At 49.4% G+C, this 17247-nt stretch overlaps 2 protein-coding genes across 3 annotated transcripts in view; one reads left to right on the forward strand and one right to left on the reverse strand.

Moving 5' to 3' along the window:
• NRL (neural retina leucine zipper) overlaps positions 1–17247 on the reverse strand; it is a 29986-nt gene that overhangs the window by 11364 nt on the left and 1375 nt on the right. The gene's annotated exons all lie outside the window — the stretch shown is intronic.
• On the forward strand, positions 904–9666 carry PCK2 (phosphoenolpyruvate carboxykinase 2, mitochondrial). Of its 2 annotated transcripts, none has more exons than XM_040476724.1 (10): positions 904–1137; positions 3154–3399; positions 3854–4038; positions 4126–4329; positions 4708–4895; positions 5203–5365; positions 5613–5831; positions 8269–8406; positions 8683–8778; positions 8978–9210. In XM_040476724.1, exons 1-10 carry the CDS (start codon positions 1109–1111, stop codon positions 9085–9087), a joined length of 1578 nt encoding a protein of 525 aa, XP_040332658.1. In that variant the 5' UTR covers positions 904–1108; the 3' UTR covers positions 9088–9210. The 2 variants fall into 2 exon arrangements, with proteins under 2 accessions (XP_040332658.1, XP_040332657.1); XM_040476723.1 differs by having other exon boundaries at positions 908–1137; positions 9019–9666.

A 17247-nucleotide genomic window follows, 5' to 3' on the forward strand; every position in this document is an offset into this window, starting at 1 on the left:
AGCAAACCCAGCAGAAAGAGCTCATTTCGAAAGTCTACAGAAAAAGCTCCAGAGAGGGATCTCATGCCCATCCCTAAACATTCCCAATTGCTCTGGCCAAAGTGAGGAAGACACAAATTGGTCAAACTGAGAGCCTACCCACAGGAGACCTATATGATTTCTTCCATGGACTGAGGAGGTAGTTCCATAAAGGAACATCAGGGTGATATTACCAGAAAGGGGGAGTGGATGCTGGGCAGGTGCCTACTACAGGCATGTTGAGTCTCGGGTACTATGGCATTTGGGGTGGTACCCAATGGTATCAAGTTGAAGAGAGATGTCTGGATGGAGACATAACTTGACAAATTACCTGAGGACTTTATGGTGGTGGTTGGGTGGGACAGACTAGTTCTTCAGGGGAATGTGGAGAGAATAGCCAGGGCAGAGGCCCAAAGAAGAGACTCGGGGGTAGAGAGACGCCATCATTTTATGGGAAGGCAGAAGGGAACCCTCATCAGGGGGAGAAGAAACAGGTATTTAGGAGCTGGGGACCAAGAAAACGTTAGCTTTGGGACCCTGGAAAACAGAAAAACATGGGTCTTACAGTGCCCAGTCCCCAGAAGAAGAGAAAAGACAATGCCCAACCCTCGATTTCTGGACTCCCAGCCTCCGTGGGCCCTCGCCCTGGCCTCCCCCCTCGTTCCTAGTTTGTTTGCCACCCCGTTGTCTCCCAGTCGCTATCTCTCGGGAGCAAGAGTCCTCAAAGTTACATCATGTGCAGGGGGCGAGGCGGAGCGGGGGGCGGAGCCTCGCGGAGGCGGGGAGCCGAGTAGGGGGCCCAGCTGTCCAATGAGAGAGATGGGTGTGGGGGCTAGGATGCTGGGGGAGGGGAGGCGTCTGGTCCGGTCGGGGCCTGGTGCCCTGGGGGAGCGGCTGTACGGCTAGGGCGTAGAGAGGGTCGCGCAGGCCCAGCGAGGTACCGCCCCTGCGCCCTCCCGCCCGCCTCCTTTTTAAGCGCCTCCCGCCCAGCCTTCGCTCCCGCTCGCTTAACAGCGCACCTTCTTTCCCCGCCTTCCTTATCTCCCCGGCTCCGCTCGGTTCTCGTGGCCACCCCGCAGACCCAGGTGCCATGGCCGCTGTGTACCGCCCCGGCCTGCGGTGAGTGAGCCCTAGCCCGGGGCCGACCCGCACCTTCCGCCGCGCTCGCCCCCTCGGGGCTGCCAATGGCTCTCTCCTGCCCGCCAGCCTCCGCCGGCTTTCTCAGCCGAGGAGGAGACGGGCCCGGGGCGAGTGTGTCTCCATCCCCAGCCTCTCCGGCCCGTGTCTCGCGGGAGATCTGGGGCGGCCGCCGCCGCTCCGAGTCTCTCCGCTTCCGTCCCCTCCTCCCCCGTCCCTGCTTTGCTGATCTCTGACCGCGCCGTCTCGATCTGCCACTCACAACTTCCTCCCCTCCTCGCTCGCCCCCACAGAGCCCTGTCTCCTCGTCTCCTCCTTTTCTTTAAGATGTAACTCTTGTGCCCCAGTTGCGATTAGAAGCGCGGTAGGACCCTGGGGTCAAGGGTGCATGAACCCCTGGGGGATTGAGCTCAGAACTCCCCAAAGAAGGCACAAGGTAAACCTCCATTTCCGACCTCCCGCGAACTGGAACCTGGAGGGAAGCCTGGCGCAGCTAATGGACCTGCGGCCAGGGGAAAGAGGGAAACAAGGTGGAGGAGGGGGACAAGTTGCCTTCAATTCTAATAGGTTGGCTTCGTCCTCTGTCTGGGACGGAAGCTCCTAGGCCCTGCTCCCTTTTCACAGCTTCCTGTCGTTCCTCTGTGGCCTCCCTTCTCCCCAGCATGTGTCCCAAAGTCTGAGCTAACCCCCAAGTCTCTCCCACAGCTGGTTCCTCTTGGCCAGCCCATGTGGGTAGCCTCTGGAGCAGAGGAAAAGGAGAGGGTCCCACTGGTAGAGAGTCAGAGAGGATCACCAGAGACTTCCTGAGCCAGGCCCCCTGTGGGGAGAGGGACCTGCCAGGTCCCAGGAGTCCTCTTCCTCTGCCCCTGAGGCCACACTGGGTTTGAATCCTGCCAGCCCAGGTCCACTCTAGCCAGGTTCCAACTCCCATATCCATGGTCCGAGCTGTCTCCCTTCCCCAGGCTTACAGCCTAAGTTTAACTGAGCTTTCTGCAGTCTGATGTTACCACCTACCACCAACACCCAAAACTCTCTAGGCATTTGACCTCTAAGGGGAGGAACAGGGGCATGCAGTCTGATGTGTGGAGCAGTTTCTGGTGGGCGAGGCCCTGGCATCAGAGAAGGGCAACTTCCCTCTCTTGGCCTTTGCTCTCTCTCTGGGTCACTCCACCCTGGGTCCGGGCCAATCAGAGCAGACCCTGCTTCTCCCTCTCCCAGGGGTGTGAAGGGACAGAGAACAGGGACCCTGCCCTCATGGGAATGGGCATGTACCCCAGCCATTGACATTCCCCAACAGTCAGCCTTCCACCCAGCTCAAAGATACCTACCCAATAGCAATATCTTATGCAACCCTTGTTGGCCCAGGTGGGCAGCCCTAGCTCTGATGCCTGGAACCCCAATACCCAGTTACCAACTCTCTGTGCAAGAGCCCTAATTTGGAAACCTGGGACTGTACCATCTCAAAGACTGGGTCCTTTGCTGAGGCTTTCACAGTCTTATACACACCAGAAGAAAAAAGTAAAAAGCAGCTGCTTTTTTAACTTATAAAAACTATACTTAAGAATGGAAAGAACAGGGATGAGGGCTTTAACTACCAGACCCATGAAGCTGTCACCAGGGCACAGTTTATCGACACTGGGTCATAGGGCACCTCCTCATTTCCAACCTTGACCAGACAGAGTTAAACGTGGGCATGGGTTAAGACTGCAATAACCTCAGCATGCCGACATATACCCTCCACGCCACCAGGCATGTGCCTTTATGCTCCTTTGGCAATATTCGTCCCTTGCTGACAAGAAAACACCCTCACTGAGACTCATGGAGGCCACAAGGTACATGTGGCCTGAACCTATCCCACACACCTACTCTCACCTGCTCTTCAAGGTGCCTGCGCCAAGACCTGTTTTAGCATGCTCCATGGCAGCCCAAGCTTTCTGTCCCCTTGACTTGCCCATCTTCCATGAGAACACCCATCCCATTACCTATTTCTTGTCGTAGGCTTAGCCGGCCTGGGCTGAGCCCTTGGGGCTGGTCATCATGGCGCAGCATCCAGACCCTACGAGTACTCAGTGGAGATCTGGGCCAGCTGCCCGCTGGAGTTCGAGACTTTGTGGAGCGCAGTGCCCGCCTGTGCCAACCAGAGGGCATCCACATCTGTGATGGCACCGAGGCTGAGAACACTGCCACACTGGCCCTGCTGGAAAAGCAGGGACTTATCCGAAAGCTCCCCAAGTACAACAACTGGTAAGCCCTGAGCCCTGTGACCCATGGGATGGGAACAGCTTATTGGACAGAGGCCACGTTGGGTTTACCAAGACAAACATCAAATTTAACTAGACCATCCCAATGGAATGAGCAAGAATGGGAGCTCTGGGGGAAACAGAATCAGGAATTAGTGAGATTGGTCTATATTTTTTATGTTAAGGAAAGAAGCTAATACAAATAAAAACCTTTGCTTTTTTTTCCCCCCCTCTTCCAAGTTCAGAGTTTTTGCCGAGGGCAGAGGCCTTTAGAAGGCTGGGCCAAAGGAACTACCCCTTAGATGGGACAAAATCTGGAGCAAGCAACTGAGGTGCAAATAGATGGGCAAAAATAAGACCCACAAAAGACGTAGAGTCAAAGTTGGACTTGAAAGATTGGGTCTGGGGATGAGGGAGATCATCTGGCCACGTTTTCCTGATAATCCTTTCTCCCCCAGCTGGCTGGCCCGCACAGACCCCAAGGATGTGGCACGAGTAGAGAGCAAGACAGTGATTGTAACTCCTTCTCAACGGGACACAGTGCCCCTCCCGGCTGGTGGGGCCCGTGGGCAGTTAGGCAACTGGATGTCCCCAGCTGAGTTCCAGCAAGCTGTGGATGAGAGGTTTCCAGGCTGCATGCAGGGTAACCGGGGCAGGGACACAGAAGCAGGGGCACTGAAGATATTAACAGGTTAGAACCCTTCATCCTGGTGGTATTTTTCCTCCATAGGCCGAACCATGTATGTGCTTCCATTCAGCATGGGTCCCGTGGGCTCCCCACTGTCCCGAATCGGAGTGCAGCTCACTGATTCGGCCTACGTGGTGGCAAGCATGCGCATCATGACCCGACTGGGGACGCCTGTGCTTCAGGCCCTGGGAGATGGCAACTTTGTCAAGTGTCTGCACTCTGTGGGCCAGCCCCTGACTGGGCAAGGTGAGCGCCTACCCTGCCTAGGGGAGGCCACAGAGACCTGCTTGCATTCAGAGAAAACCCTCAATCCTACCCATCTGAATTAGTGAAACACCTCATTCCCAAAATCTAAAGCAGCAGTCTGGGCTGGGGCAATGCTGTGTTGGCAGAGCAATTTGCACAAGATTGAGAAAAGTCACTTATCCATGTCCTGTCCCAGAACAGGGACGTAGGAGCTGATAGATACTGGGGGTGCGGGGGGGTGTTAAGCTACTCATTGGCACCACCACCGCTCCTCAGTGTCTCTCCTGCCAATCCCAATACCCTCCAGCTCCTAATGCCCCAGTTCCTCATGCCCCTACCAACAGCCGGCCCCATGACCCCATAACCCATTGTCCCCAGGGGAGCCGGTGAGCCATTGGCCATGCAACCCAGAGAAAACCCTGATTGGCCACGTGCCTGACCAGAGAGAGATCGTCTCCTTCGGCAGCGGCTATGGCGGCAACTCCTTGCTGGGCAAGAAGTGCTTTGCCCTTCGCATCGCCTCTCGGCTGGCCCGGGATGAGGGCTGGCTGGCGGAGCACATGCTGGTGAGGGCCTGGTGAGGACCTAGGCAGCTGCAGGGAGCAGGGCAGGAGTGGGGCCTGGCTGGTCAGCCTCACCTCCCCACCGCCAGGTGCCGGGCCGGTTGGGAGGGACTCTGCCCAAATGACCAAAGCTTTGGCCCCAGGCTGCTGAACATTGAGGGGGCTTCAACTTGCTGCCACACCAGCCCTGTGGCAAGGTGGTGCACCTGTTTAGGCAATAATTATTTGTCCTCCCTGTTAACGCCTAGCTGTCCTTTCTGTGCAGACCATAACTGACCTCCTCTTTGTTCCCTCCCTCCTCGACACGCAGATCCTGGGTATCACCAACCCCGCAGGGAAGAAGCGCTACGTGGCAGCCGCCTTCCCCAGTGCCTGCGGCAAGACTAACCTGGCCATGATGCGGCCAGCACTGCCAGGCTGGAAAGTGGAGTGTGTGGGGGATGACATTGCCTGGATGAGGTTTGACAGTGACGGTGAGAGGCCCATGGATCATACTCAGTTCTGGCTCATACCAGAGCATAGGAGTCTCCCCTTCACTGCTCATGGTGGACCCTGCCCTATACCTCCTGGCAGTCTACCCACCCTAGAGACAGAAGGGCTTTCTCCATAAGATCTGGGGGCCAGCTCAGGGCAAGAGGGAACAGAATAGGACCTTCCATGGATGCACCTCTCAACTCTTACTGGTTGATCCTTCCTTTCCTTCACTTCTGCTCCTGACAGGTCGACTCCGGGCCATCAACCCTGAGAATGGCTTCTTCGGCGTGGCCCCTGGCACCTCTGCCACCACTAATCCCAATGCCATGGCCACAATCCAGAGTAACACTCTTTTCACCAATGTGGCTGAGACCAGTGATGGTGGAGTGTACTGGGAGGGCATTGACCAGCCTCTTCCACCTGGTGTCACTGTGACCTCCTGGCTGGGAAAACCCTGGAAACCTGGTATGTATGATGGGGGAGTTGGGATACAGCCCCTAGGGCTCAGCACCTTGATGACGTAAAAGGCTTCTCCACAACCTGTGGCTGTCCTCCAGGACCTCTGGGAGTCACAGGAAATTATAAATATTCCCGGTTTCTAACCCCAGGTGAGACCTCAGGTCAAGTCCCAACTCCAGGTATTGGCTTTGGGACCTGGCTAAGCTGCTTACCCTCATGAACTTCAATTACCCCATCAGCTAAATGGAGGCAGTTACCAAAGTACCTATCTTGGCTGTTGGAGAGTTAAATTAAATAACGCATGCAGGAGTGCCGTTGGTTAAGCGTCCGTGTCTTGATTTCGGCTCAGGTCATGATCTCACAGATCGTGAGTTTGAGCCCCTGCTTGGGATTCTCTCTCCTTCCTCTCTCTCTGCCCCTTTCCCCCTCAAACTAAATAAATAAACCTTAAGAAATAATAATGCATGCAAAGTGTTCAGCATAGTGCTGAATACATAGCAAATTTTCGGTAAAAATAAGCTGGAGCTTTTTTTTTTTTTTAAGTTTATTTGCGAGAGAGAGAGAGAGAACAAGTGGGGAAACACTGAAGCACAGACCCCAAAGCAGGGCTCGAACTCACAAACCCTGAGATCATGACCTGAGCTGAAATCAAGAGTCAGACACTTAACTGAACCACCCAGGTGCCCTTGGAATTTTTTTAAAAAGGAAAGGGAAGGACTGTTTTGAAAATTTTTACACAAGGACTTGGGCTCAAAGCATAGTCCACAAAGTTTGACCCATTAGGGAGGAGGAAGCCTGCCCCTCCCCCTGCCACTTGGCTCCCACCATCTCTTGTATAATAATTATTGTCTAAAGGTCAGCGTTGTTACCCTCACCCTTCTCTATCCCTCTAACACGCACACCCAAATCCTTCCAGGCAAAATCAGACCAGCTCTTTAGCCTCTTCTAACAGCTAGTTTCTCAACCCTGTCATCGCCCCTGGTGCCTAGCAGCCCTGCCCCTCCCCCAACCCTGCACTCTGGACCTTCTGCAGTTAGCCCAGAGACCTAAGAATGGAAGCAAAGAAGGGCATGCTGGGGAGGGTGGCCTTGTGGTCACTGAAGCCTACATTCACGTCTTCCAGACTGACCAAGCATTCTCCCTCCTTATCTAATCACCCCTTGCTTTCTCCACCACCATCATTAAGCCCTCCTTGGCCTTCCCACCCAACTAAGAAACCCAAGAAACTTTCATACTTCCCCGAAGGCTAGTTCCCCAACCCTTTCATCATCTCTAGATTCACGGGTATAACTAGGGCATGTTGTGCCCAGCTGCTATTCCCAGAATAATACCCTGTGCCAGGGTCCTAAATTGGGGGCTGCTGGAAGTGCAAGAGGCTCTTATATGCAAGTGGAAGCAGGAGCTGGGCAGGTTGGCGGGGGGGGGCGCGCGGGGAGCGGCAGGGAGAGATGGGCTGGCTGTAGAACTCCCTTGCCCCCCTTCCCAGGTCTAACCGGCAACCTCCAGCAGAGAAGCTTCTGTGTGCATTTAGGACCCCCATGGTGGTGTTTTATACACATGCCACCGACTTGGTCCCATTCTCTCCCTAGGGACCAAATGTCCTATGCTCCTCAGGTTTCACCTGCCCAGGTTATATGTGAGGTCTTCAAGACATATTGTTCCCTCTGGGTCTAAGGAGACCCAGGGAAATCACCAAAATTCTTCTAGCTTCAAAATCAATTGCTGTTTACATTTTGAAAGCTCAGAAGACCCCATCTTCCTCTATTTGCTGATGGAAAGTCAATTGTCTGAAGTACTCATTGACAGCCTCAGTTTTTGCTTTAGGTTTGAATGTTTGTTTAAATAATAATCCCACAGTGGGGCGCCTGGGTGGTTCAGTTGGTTGGGTGACCAACTTCAGCTCAGGTCATGATCTCACAGTTCGTGGGTTTGAACCTCGCATCAGACTCTGTGCTGACAGCTCAGAGTCTGGAGCCTGCTTCAGAGTCTGTGTCTCCCCCTCTCTCTGCCCCTCCCCTGCTCACGCTCTGTGTCTCTGTCTCTCAATAATAAATAAACATTAAAAAAATTTTTTTTAATCCCATATATAAATCATTTCTGGGATAAAATTTCTGCGAAAACCTTATGCCAAGATCTAAGCCCATTCTCTTGAGCACTGGCCAATGCCAAGTAGCTACAGCTTGGCATAGACAGTAGTGTCCTGCTAAACCCCAATTCCTTGCCCATTCTTTCTCACATAGCACAGCTGGTAGCACCATTATGGATAAATAACCTGATCTTTTGGGAAAGATGTCCTGGCTCCCTTCTCCCTGCTCCTTACCACACAAGGTTGCAGGGAGTTGATGATGCAAACAGAAATTTTGCAAGAGTGCATGCAAATATATGTGTGTGTTGGGGGTGGAAAAGCCCTTGGAACTGAAAGTATTTGTATTTCCCCTGCCAGGAGACAAGGAGCCCTGTGCACATCCCAACTCTCGCTTTTGTGCCCCGGCTCGCCAGTGCCCCATCATGGACCCAGCCTGGGAGGCCCCCGAGGGTGTCCCCATTGATGCCATCATCTTTGGAGGCCGCAGACCCAAAGGTAAGCATTGTGTGGGCTCCATGCCTTCTTGGTAAAAGGTCTGTCTCCATCTCAGGGCCTACCTCCCTCTTATACTTAAAGCTCAGCCTAGATTGCCAACTGTAGCTGTCTCTAGAACTATCCCCTGGAGAATGCAAAATATGGGGAGGCATGGGGTTTGAAAATGGGAAAGCAGAGATACTAGGAGAGAGAGACCAGGAATCAAGATCACCAGGAGGGAGGGGGTGAGGGCCCACAGACAAAAGCTGCCTGTGACCCTGTTCACTGGTGTTCTAGGAGTACCCTTGGTATATGAGGCCTTCAACTGGCGCCACGGGGTATTTGTGGGCAGTGCTATGCGCTCTGAGTCCACTGCTGCGGCTGAACACAAAGGTGAGTGCCATCCCTATACATCCACATGGCTGCTTCTCTCCCTTTCTGAGCCAGACCTTCCTCCCTTCCTCCTGCCTGCCCTTTCCACGGGTCTCTTTTCCCAATCCCTTCTCTTCACCCTACTCTTGAGGATCTTCTGGAGCCACCAACATTTCCCAACTTCCTCCAGCTGGATGCAGGGTGCCCTTCTCTTCTCCAGTTAGGAGGAAGATTCCTTACCCATCCTGCTCCCCTCCCCAGGGAAGGTCATCATGCACGACCCATTTGCCATGCGGCCCTTTTTTGGCTACAACTTTGGGCGCTACCTAGAACACTGGCTGAGCATGGAGGAGCGCAAGGGGGCCCGGCTACCCCGCATCTTCCACGTCAACTGGTTCCGGCGGGATGAGGCGGGCCACTTCCTGTGGCCAGGCTTTGGAGAGAATGCTCGGGTGCTAGACTGGATCTGCCGGCGGCTAGAGGGGGAGGACAGTGCCCGAGAGACGCCCATCGGGCTGGTGCCAAAGGAAGGTGCCTTGGATCTCAGTGGTCTGGGAGCGATAGATACCACACAACTATTCTCACTCCCCAAAGACTTCTGGGAACAGGAGGTGCGTGACATTCGGAGCTACCTGACAGAGCAAGTCAATCAGGATCTGCCCAAGGAGGTGTTGGCTGAACTGGAGGCCCTGGAGGGACGTGTGCGTAGAATGTGACCTGAGGCTCCAGGCTAGCAGGAGAACACAGCACCCCCCCATCTGTCCCAGCCGCCATCTAGGGATAGGAGAGCCACCAGGCTTGCAGAAAGTATGAGCAATTGGATAGAACTAACATCTGGGTGCCATGAGACCAGGCCACAGGCCTTCTCCAACATGCTAATAATAAGAGATGCTCATTTATTTTACACAACTTTTGTGCTGTTTCATTCCTGCCTGTCTTCACAGGCTTCTCTCTAACACCAATTTCATAGACTTCTTGCAGCTCTCCAAGCAGCCAGCACGCTGGTGCAGTCTGGCCTGGCGCAGCCCGGTGATATCCAGGACCTCTCTCACAGGCAGCGCTACCACTGGGCCATATAAGTGGGAATTTCTGGGAGAAGGCACATCTGCTGTGTGTCCCCAGTTCTTAAAAAGACAGGGGCCTCTACCAGCTACTCCGTATAGCCTCCAGGCCTTAAATTTCTGACCTCCCACTTGGAAACCAGAAGCCTCCCATCCCCAGTGAAGCAGTTCCATTGTCAGTCGTCAAACCTGTTCTTCTTCCTGCTTGACCTGACACTGGGACTCCAAAGCATTCATGAAAGCTCATTCAATATTAAGAGAGCTAACACTTATAGTACCTTCTGTGCGCCAGGTACTGTTCTGAGCACGTTACAAAACAACCCTTTGAAGCAAGTACCACATTACAGATGAAGAAACAAAGGCATACAGAGGTCAAGTAATTGCCCAAGCCCACACAGCAAACAGGAGAACCAAGGATAAACAATAACGGCATAGACATCTCTCATAGCAGCATAGACTGGAGAACTATAAGGATTTTAGATGTCCCCTATTCCATGCTTCTCAGACTTAAAAGTGCATACGAATCACCTGGGGATCTTGATAAAATGCTCATTCAGCAGGTCTGGAGTGGCCAGGAGATTATTTTTCTTACAAGCTCCTAATTGATGTTGATGCTGCTGGTCCAGGGACCATAGTTTAAGTAGCAAGGCTTTGGCCTAAATCCTCAGAAATCAGCTTTATAGGAAGACCACAAAGGGAGCGATGATCCTCCATAAATCAGGGGCACTGGCTGAGGGATAACTTCACCTCTGATCTGAATCAGGCTGAGGGCATGTATAAACAGATTGGTAGGATGGAAGTCCACACCCAGAAAATGAGAATAAACTCCAACAAATCAAAAATGGAGTTTCTGGGAATTGCTGCAAAAGAAAAAACTGGAGGAGGAAACACCAAGTGTTTCATAGAGAACAGCCAATAACCAGCTATCATGTGTAAGCAGAGAAGAAGCTAAGGTCAGAGTGGATCACGTGTTAATGTATAGTTAGTAATGGAGTCTATTATACTTAAAAATATACAGCCAAATCTTCAGCTTCATGAATGGCATGCAATACCTGAGAAAATGATCAGAGGCGGCACAACAGAGATGTTAGGCACACGGTAGAGTCAGGTGCCTCTGGGTTTCTTCATCTGTAAAACCGGGATGTGCCTGCACCTCGGTGTTGTTAGAAGGATTAAAGGTCAGTGGAGCCAGCACTCAGAACTGTTCCTGGCATGGAGTAACCACTGACTGTATGTTAGCTGCTCTCACCTTTCCACTCTATATTGATTAGAGTGTGTCCTGTAAGCCTATGTCATATATTGCTGACGCTACAGTTTAAGAGGAGAGTGAGCAATGCAAATAAAATTTAGAAGAGAAAATTGGTTTGGAAATAAGTCCCTCCAGGAAAGAGGCAGGGAACTGGGGTTCCAGAGCCCTCCAGGTATCTAAATGCCCAGTGATTTAAAGGTATTAGCCTTAAAAATTATTTTGACAATTAGAATAAAATTAGGCTACATGCCCTGCAGAGAAATGATAAAATGTAGTTAACACACTATTAATTTTTTTTTAAGTTTGTTTATTTTGAGAGAGGGAGAGACGGGCAGAGAAGAAAAGGGAGAGAGAATCCCAAGCCAGCTCAACATTAAGCACAGAGTCCAATGCCAGGGCTCCATCTCACTGAACTGTGAGGTTATGACCTGAGCCAAAATCAAGAGTTCGACGCTTAACCGACTGAGCCACTAAGGTGTCCCTAACACATTTTAGTTAATCTTTTTATTTTACTTTAAGTTTTTTATTTATTTAAGTAATGTCTACAGCCACCATGGCGCTTGAATTCACAACCCCAAGATCGAGTTGCATGCTCTTATGACTGAGCCAGCCAGGCATCCCTCATCTTTTTATTTTACGTTAAAACACAGATACAGAAAACCATGAAAAACAAAGGTATAGCTTAATAAACTAACAGAAAGTGAACACTTGTAAACCATCATCCAGAGAAAAAAACAGAACTTTGCAGACACCCAAAGCCCAGCCACCCCCTCCCTACATTCTTCACCTTCATCATAGCCCCTCCTTCCTGGCATAGATGGATATTGTGATGCATGATAATTATGTCCTTTAAGTTTATTTTTGTAGTTTTATCACCCAAGTGTGGATCTGTAGACATTACGGTTCAGCTTTGCCCATTTTTAAGAATTTCATATGCCTTTTAAGTCTCAATCTATAAGTTCCCCCTCCATTCCTTTCTTTTCCCTTAATTTAATCATTGAAGCATCCAGATCTAGATGCTTAATGCCTAGATTCATTAATTTACCAGGGATTTCAAGACAGCTGTATTCAAACTGTCATAATTGTTGGAAGTTTTACAAAACTTCCCTTTATATTCTATTTCATTACCTCGAGGTATAGTTTATAGAGAAGCAACAAAGTAACTGATTCTTTTCCTTTATTTACCATCTCCAATATGATTTAATTTTCTATCATCCTGCAAAAGGGCAAACAATTAGTTACTTACACACACACATACACCATTATGAACTCATGGATTTAAACATACTTAATGTTTATGAAGTTACCCTTTTATTTTTTTTTAAGCTTTATTTATTTTTGAGGGAGAGAGAGAGAGAGAAAGAGCGTGAGCGGGGGAGGAACAGAGTGAGAGGGAGAGACAGAATTTGAAGCAGGCTCCAGGCTCTGAGCTGTCAGCACAGAGCCCGACGCAGGGCTCAAACTCATGAACCGCAAGATCATGACCTGAGCCAAAGGTGGACACTTAACCGACTGAGCCACCCAGGCGCCCCAATGAAGTTACCCTTTTAGTGCTCAAATTATCCCATCTTTGGCCATGAGAACTTGGCTCCTGAGTCCTTTTTTTTTTTTTTTAAGTTTATTTATTTTTGAGAGAGAGCAAGTGGGGGATGGGCAGAGAGAAGAGGCCAACACAGGGCTCAAATCCATGAACCGTGAAATCATGACCTGAGCCAAAATCAAGAGTTGAATGCTTAACCGACCAAGCCACTGAGTCCTTTTGACATTACCCTGATAGTGTTTGCTGTCTTCTTGCTATCTGGTAAGATAAGCTGTTCCGTGTTTGTCTCGTACATTTTTTGCCCCAGACCTGGAATCAGCCATTTCTTTAAGCTCTGGTGGCTTTCCATGGGAAATGGCATTTTAAGATCTACTACTGGTGGGGCGCCTGGGTGGCTCAGTCGGTTGAGCGTCCGACTTCGGCTCAGGTCATGATCTCAGGGTTTGTGGGTTCAAGCCCCGCCTCAGGCTCTGTGCTGGCAGCTCGGAGTCTGGAGCCCGCTTTGGATTCTGTGTCTCCCTCTCTCTCTCTGCCCCTCCCCCACTCATTCTCTCTCACTCAAAAATAAATAAAATATTAAAAAAAAAAAGATCTACTCGATTGGTCATTGTTTCTAGATCTTTTCAACAGATATAGTAAGACAAAACACTTCATGAGTTCATACTGATAGTTCCTATTCAAATTCCTGGCTAAAGAAAGGGTTTTTAGCTTCTGTATCACATCTGTACCTCCTCTCTGCCACACAAAAATTTCTGATTCTCAAGGTCACAGGACATGAGAGTATTAGAAATCCCATAATTACTCAATTGCTTTTTGGTCAACAGAATTTAAATCCTAGGTAAATTAACACACTTCCCCTTTCCTTCTACACAGAATGCTACAAGAAGATAATGTAATCAGTTGCTTCGGAAGACAACTTTCCCTTGTGTAGCCCAGAGCTGAACACGTGTCCGAGAAACTCTGCAGTTGCCAGCCTGCAAGGTGGGGTGGGGGAGAGGGAGGCCAGGGTTAGCCAGAAAAGAAAAATCTGCTCCCCTCCTCTCCTCTCTAGCCCAGCCTGCCCTCTAGTGGGGATGCTAATGAACAGGAAATAGCACAAGGCAGGTCACAAAGAAAGTCAATTAGCTGACATTTACTTAGCAATCACTAGAACAAGTCCTAAAATGGGTGCTGAAGGTAGAAAAGTTCTCTGTGGCATTAAGCGGCTTCAAGTGTGGCTGGGAAAACACGAAGCTGCCCAATGAAGTGCCCAAGCACTTCACAAAATGTCACCAAGCAACATACCAAATTTCAAAATCATGAGAGGGAAAGCCAATAGTTTCTCAAAATGACTTAATTATTTTAAAAGAAATGGTATATTTCTTTCAATGGAACACATAGCATATCCTAAGACATAAATGTCCATATGCATTTAAAAAGTATTATAAAGGGCGCCTGGGTGGCTCAGTCAGTTGAGCCTCCAACTCTTTGATTTTGGTTCAGGTCATGATCATTGGGTCATAGGGTAGAGCCTTGAGTCCAGCTCCCACTGAGCGTGGTGCCTGCCTAAGATTCTCTCTTTCCCTCTGCCCCTCTCCCCCACTCGCACGCTCTCTCTAAAATAAAAAATAAAGGTATTGTAAGTCACAAGTGACAATTACATTCAAAAGCTTAATATTTACATACAAAAATCAATCAATTGGGGCACCTGGGTGGCTCAGTTGGTTATGGTTTTGGCTCAGGTCATGATCTCACGGTTTGTGAATTCCAGCCTTCCAGCCGTGTCAAGCTCTGTGCTGACAGCGCCAAGTCTTCTCGAGATTCTGTCTCCCTCTCTCTGCCCCTCCCCCACTCAGGCGCCCGCACGAGCTCTCTCTCTCTCCAAATAAACTAAAAAAAATCTATCAATGGATCCAGAGATAAAATCCTATATCCTTTAGTATTTGACTTAATTTTTTTAATGTTTGTTTATTTTTGAGAGACAGAGCACGAGCGGGGGAGGGGTAGAGAGAGGGGGGAGACACAGAATTTGAAGCAGGCTCCAGGCTCTGAGCTGTCAGTACAGAGCCAGATGCAGGGCTCGAATTCAGGAACTGTGGCATCATGATCTGAGCCAAAATCAGACACTTAACCGACTGAGCCACCCAGGCGCCCCTTGACTTTTTTAAAGATTTATTTATTTTGGGGCGCCTGGGTGGCGCAGTCGGTTAAGCGTCCGACTTCAGCCAGGTAACGATCTCGCGGTCTGGGAGTTCGAGCCCCGCGTCAGGCTCTGGGCTGATGGCTCGGAGCCTGGAGCCTGTTTCCGATTCTGTGTCTCCCTCTCTCTCTGCCCCTCCCCCGTTCATGCTCTGTCTCTCTCTGTCCCAAAAATAAATAAACGTTGAAAAAAAAAATTAAAAAAAAAAAAAAAAGATTTATTTATTTTATTTATGTAATCTCTACACCCAATGTGGGGTTTGAACTCACAACCCCAAGATCTAGACTCACATGCTCTTCTGACTGAGCCAGCCAGGCACCTCTGACTTAATATTAAGACTCAGTTTGGTCACAGAATCTCAGATTTTTTTAAATGTTTATTTATTAAAAAAATTTTTTTATATTGTTTATTTATCTTCAAGAGAGAGCGAGAGACAGAGCTCAAGCAGGGAAGGGGCAGAAAGGGAGGGAGACACAGAATCTGAAGCAGGCTCCATGCTCCGAGCTGTCAGCACAGAGCCCAACGTGGGGCTCGAACTCAAGAACCGTGAGATTATGACCTGAGCTGAAGCTAGATGCTCAACCGACTGAGCCACCCAGGCGCCCCTATTTATTTTTGAGAGAGAAAGAAAGCACAGGGGAGGGGCAGAGAAAAAAGGAGATAGAGGATCCAAAGCAGGCTCTGTGCTGACAGCAGAGCCCAATGAAGAGCTCAAACTCGGGAGCCACAAGGTCATGACCTGAGCTGAAGTCAGCCACTTAACCAACTGAGCTACCCAGGCACCCCTCAAAATTTTTTTTTAATATTTAACATGACTTTTAATGCTTTGTTCAATAATGTACAAGTTCTGTATTAAAAAAATTTTTTAATGTTTATTTTTGAGACAGAGACAAAGTGCCCCACAGTTAGGTTTTTTTAAAAGATGGTATTCCAAGGCACCTGGGTGGCTCAGTTGGTGAAGCATCAACTTTGACTCTGGTAATGACCTCTGAGTCCATGGGTTCCAGCCCTGATTTGGGCTCTGTGCTGATAGCTCAGGGCCTGGAGCCTACTTTGGATTCTTTGTCTCCCTCTCTCTCTGCCCCTCCCTCCCTCTAAAAAATAAACATTAAAAAAAAAAAAAAAAACACAAACCTGGGGCACCTGAGTGGCTCGAGCATCTGACTTTGGCTCAGGTCATGATCTCATGGTTGGTGGGTTCGAGCCCCACATCATCAGCCTGTCAGCACAGAGCCCACTTTTGGATCCTCTGTCCTCCTTTCTCTGCCCCTCCCCACTTGCACTTTGCCAAAAAAAAAAAAAAAAAAAAAAAATTAAAAAAACACTTAACAATATAACTTGCACAATTTCCCACAGCAAAAAAAAAAAAAAAGACTACATCATTTTAATGACTACCTGATATTTCTGTGTCTACCACATGGAGCATAATTTGCTTAACCAATATACTCCCATATTACAGTATATTTAGACTATTTTGTTTCCAGTGTTTTGCTATTATCATTAATTGATGTGTTGAACATATCCTTTTTTTAATTAATTTATTTTTGAGAGAGAGCAAGCAAGCAGGGGAGGAGCAGAGAGAGGGAGAGAGAGAATCCCAAGCAGGGTCCATGTCAGCACAGAGCCCAAAGTGGGGAGCCGAAATCAAGAGTACAGACTCAGAGCGCCTGGGTGGCTCAGTCAGTTAAGCATCTGGCTTCGGCTCAGGTCATGATCTCACAGTTTGTGGGTTTGAGCCCTGCATGGGGCTCTGTGCTGGTTCTGTGTCTCCCGCTCTCTCTGCCCCTCCCCTGCTCATGCTCTGTCTCTGTCTTTCAAAAGTAAATAAATGTTTAAAAATATTTTTTAAAAGAGTATGGACTCTTTTTTTTTTTTTAATGTTTATTTTTGAGAGAGACAGAGTGTGAGCGGGCGAGGGGCAGAGAGAGACAGAATCAGAAGAAGCCTCCGGGCTCTGAACTGTCAGCACAGAGCCAGATGCAGGGCTCAAACCTACGGATGGGAGATCATGACCTGAGCCAGAAGTCCTTTGCTTAACCAACTGAGCCACCCAAGCGCCCCAAGAGTATGGACTTAACTGATTGAGCCACCCAGGCAGCCCAAACATACATCTTAAGGCTAGATTTAGCATATAGGTCCCAGCTAGATTCCTGTAAGTGGTACCATTGGGTCAGGAGGAAGGGAGTCTACAAAGTTTCCCCCAGGTAAGAAATTGTCCTGGGAAGGTGCAAAGGTGGAAACAGCACAGAATTTATGGGCATATTGCTTGGCAGAAGTTACAGTAAAAAGGCCGATAAAAAAATAAGACAACCAGATTTGGAAGTTTGTATCTGAAACAATAAACAAAAGTGAACCACTTGTAGGTTCTTTAGAACTAAATGCTATCAGAGAAAAACACTGCCAGCAGATCAAATAGGAGAGGCATGAAGTAATGAAATTTTGATTCTGGGTGGTGACGGTG

This window comes from Herpailurus yagouaroundi, unplaced genomic scaffold (genome assembly GCF_014898765.1).
Source record: "Herpailurus yagouaroundi ecotype Mexico unplaced genomic scaffold, PumYag 141, whole genome shotgun sequence".
NCBI classification, from domain to species: Eukaryota; Metazoa; Chordata; class Mammalia; order Carnivora; family Felidae; genus Herpailurus; species Herpailurus yagouaroundi.

Coding starts and splice junctions, on each gene's coding strand:
- PCK2 (XM_040476723.1), top strand. CDS start 1,109: ATGGCCGCTGTGTACCGCCCCGGCCTGCG. Junction 1,138..3,153: donor GTGTACCGCCCCGGCCTGCG/GTGAGTGAGCCC, acceptor TTCTTGTCGTAG/GCTTAGCCGGCCTGGGCTGA. Junction 4,039..4,125: donor GTTTCCAGGCTGCATGCAGG/GTAACCGGGGCA, acceptor TTTCCTCCATAG/GCCGAACCATGTATGTGCTT.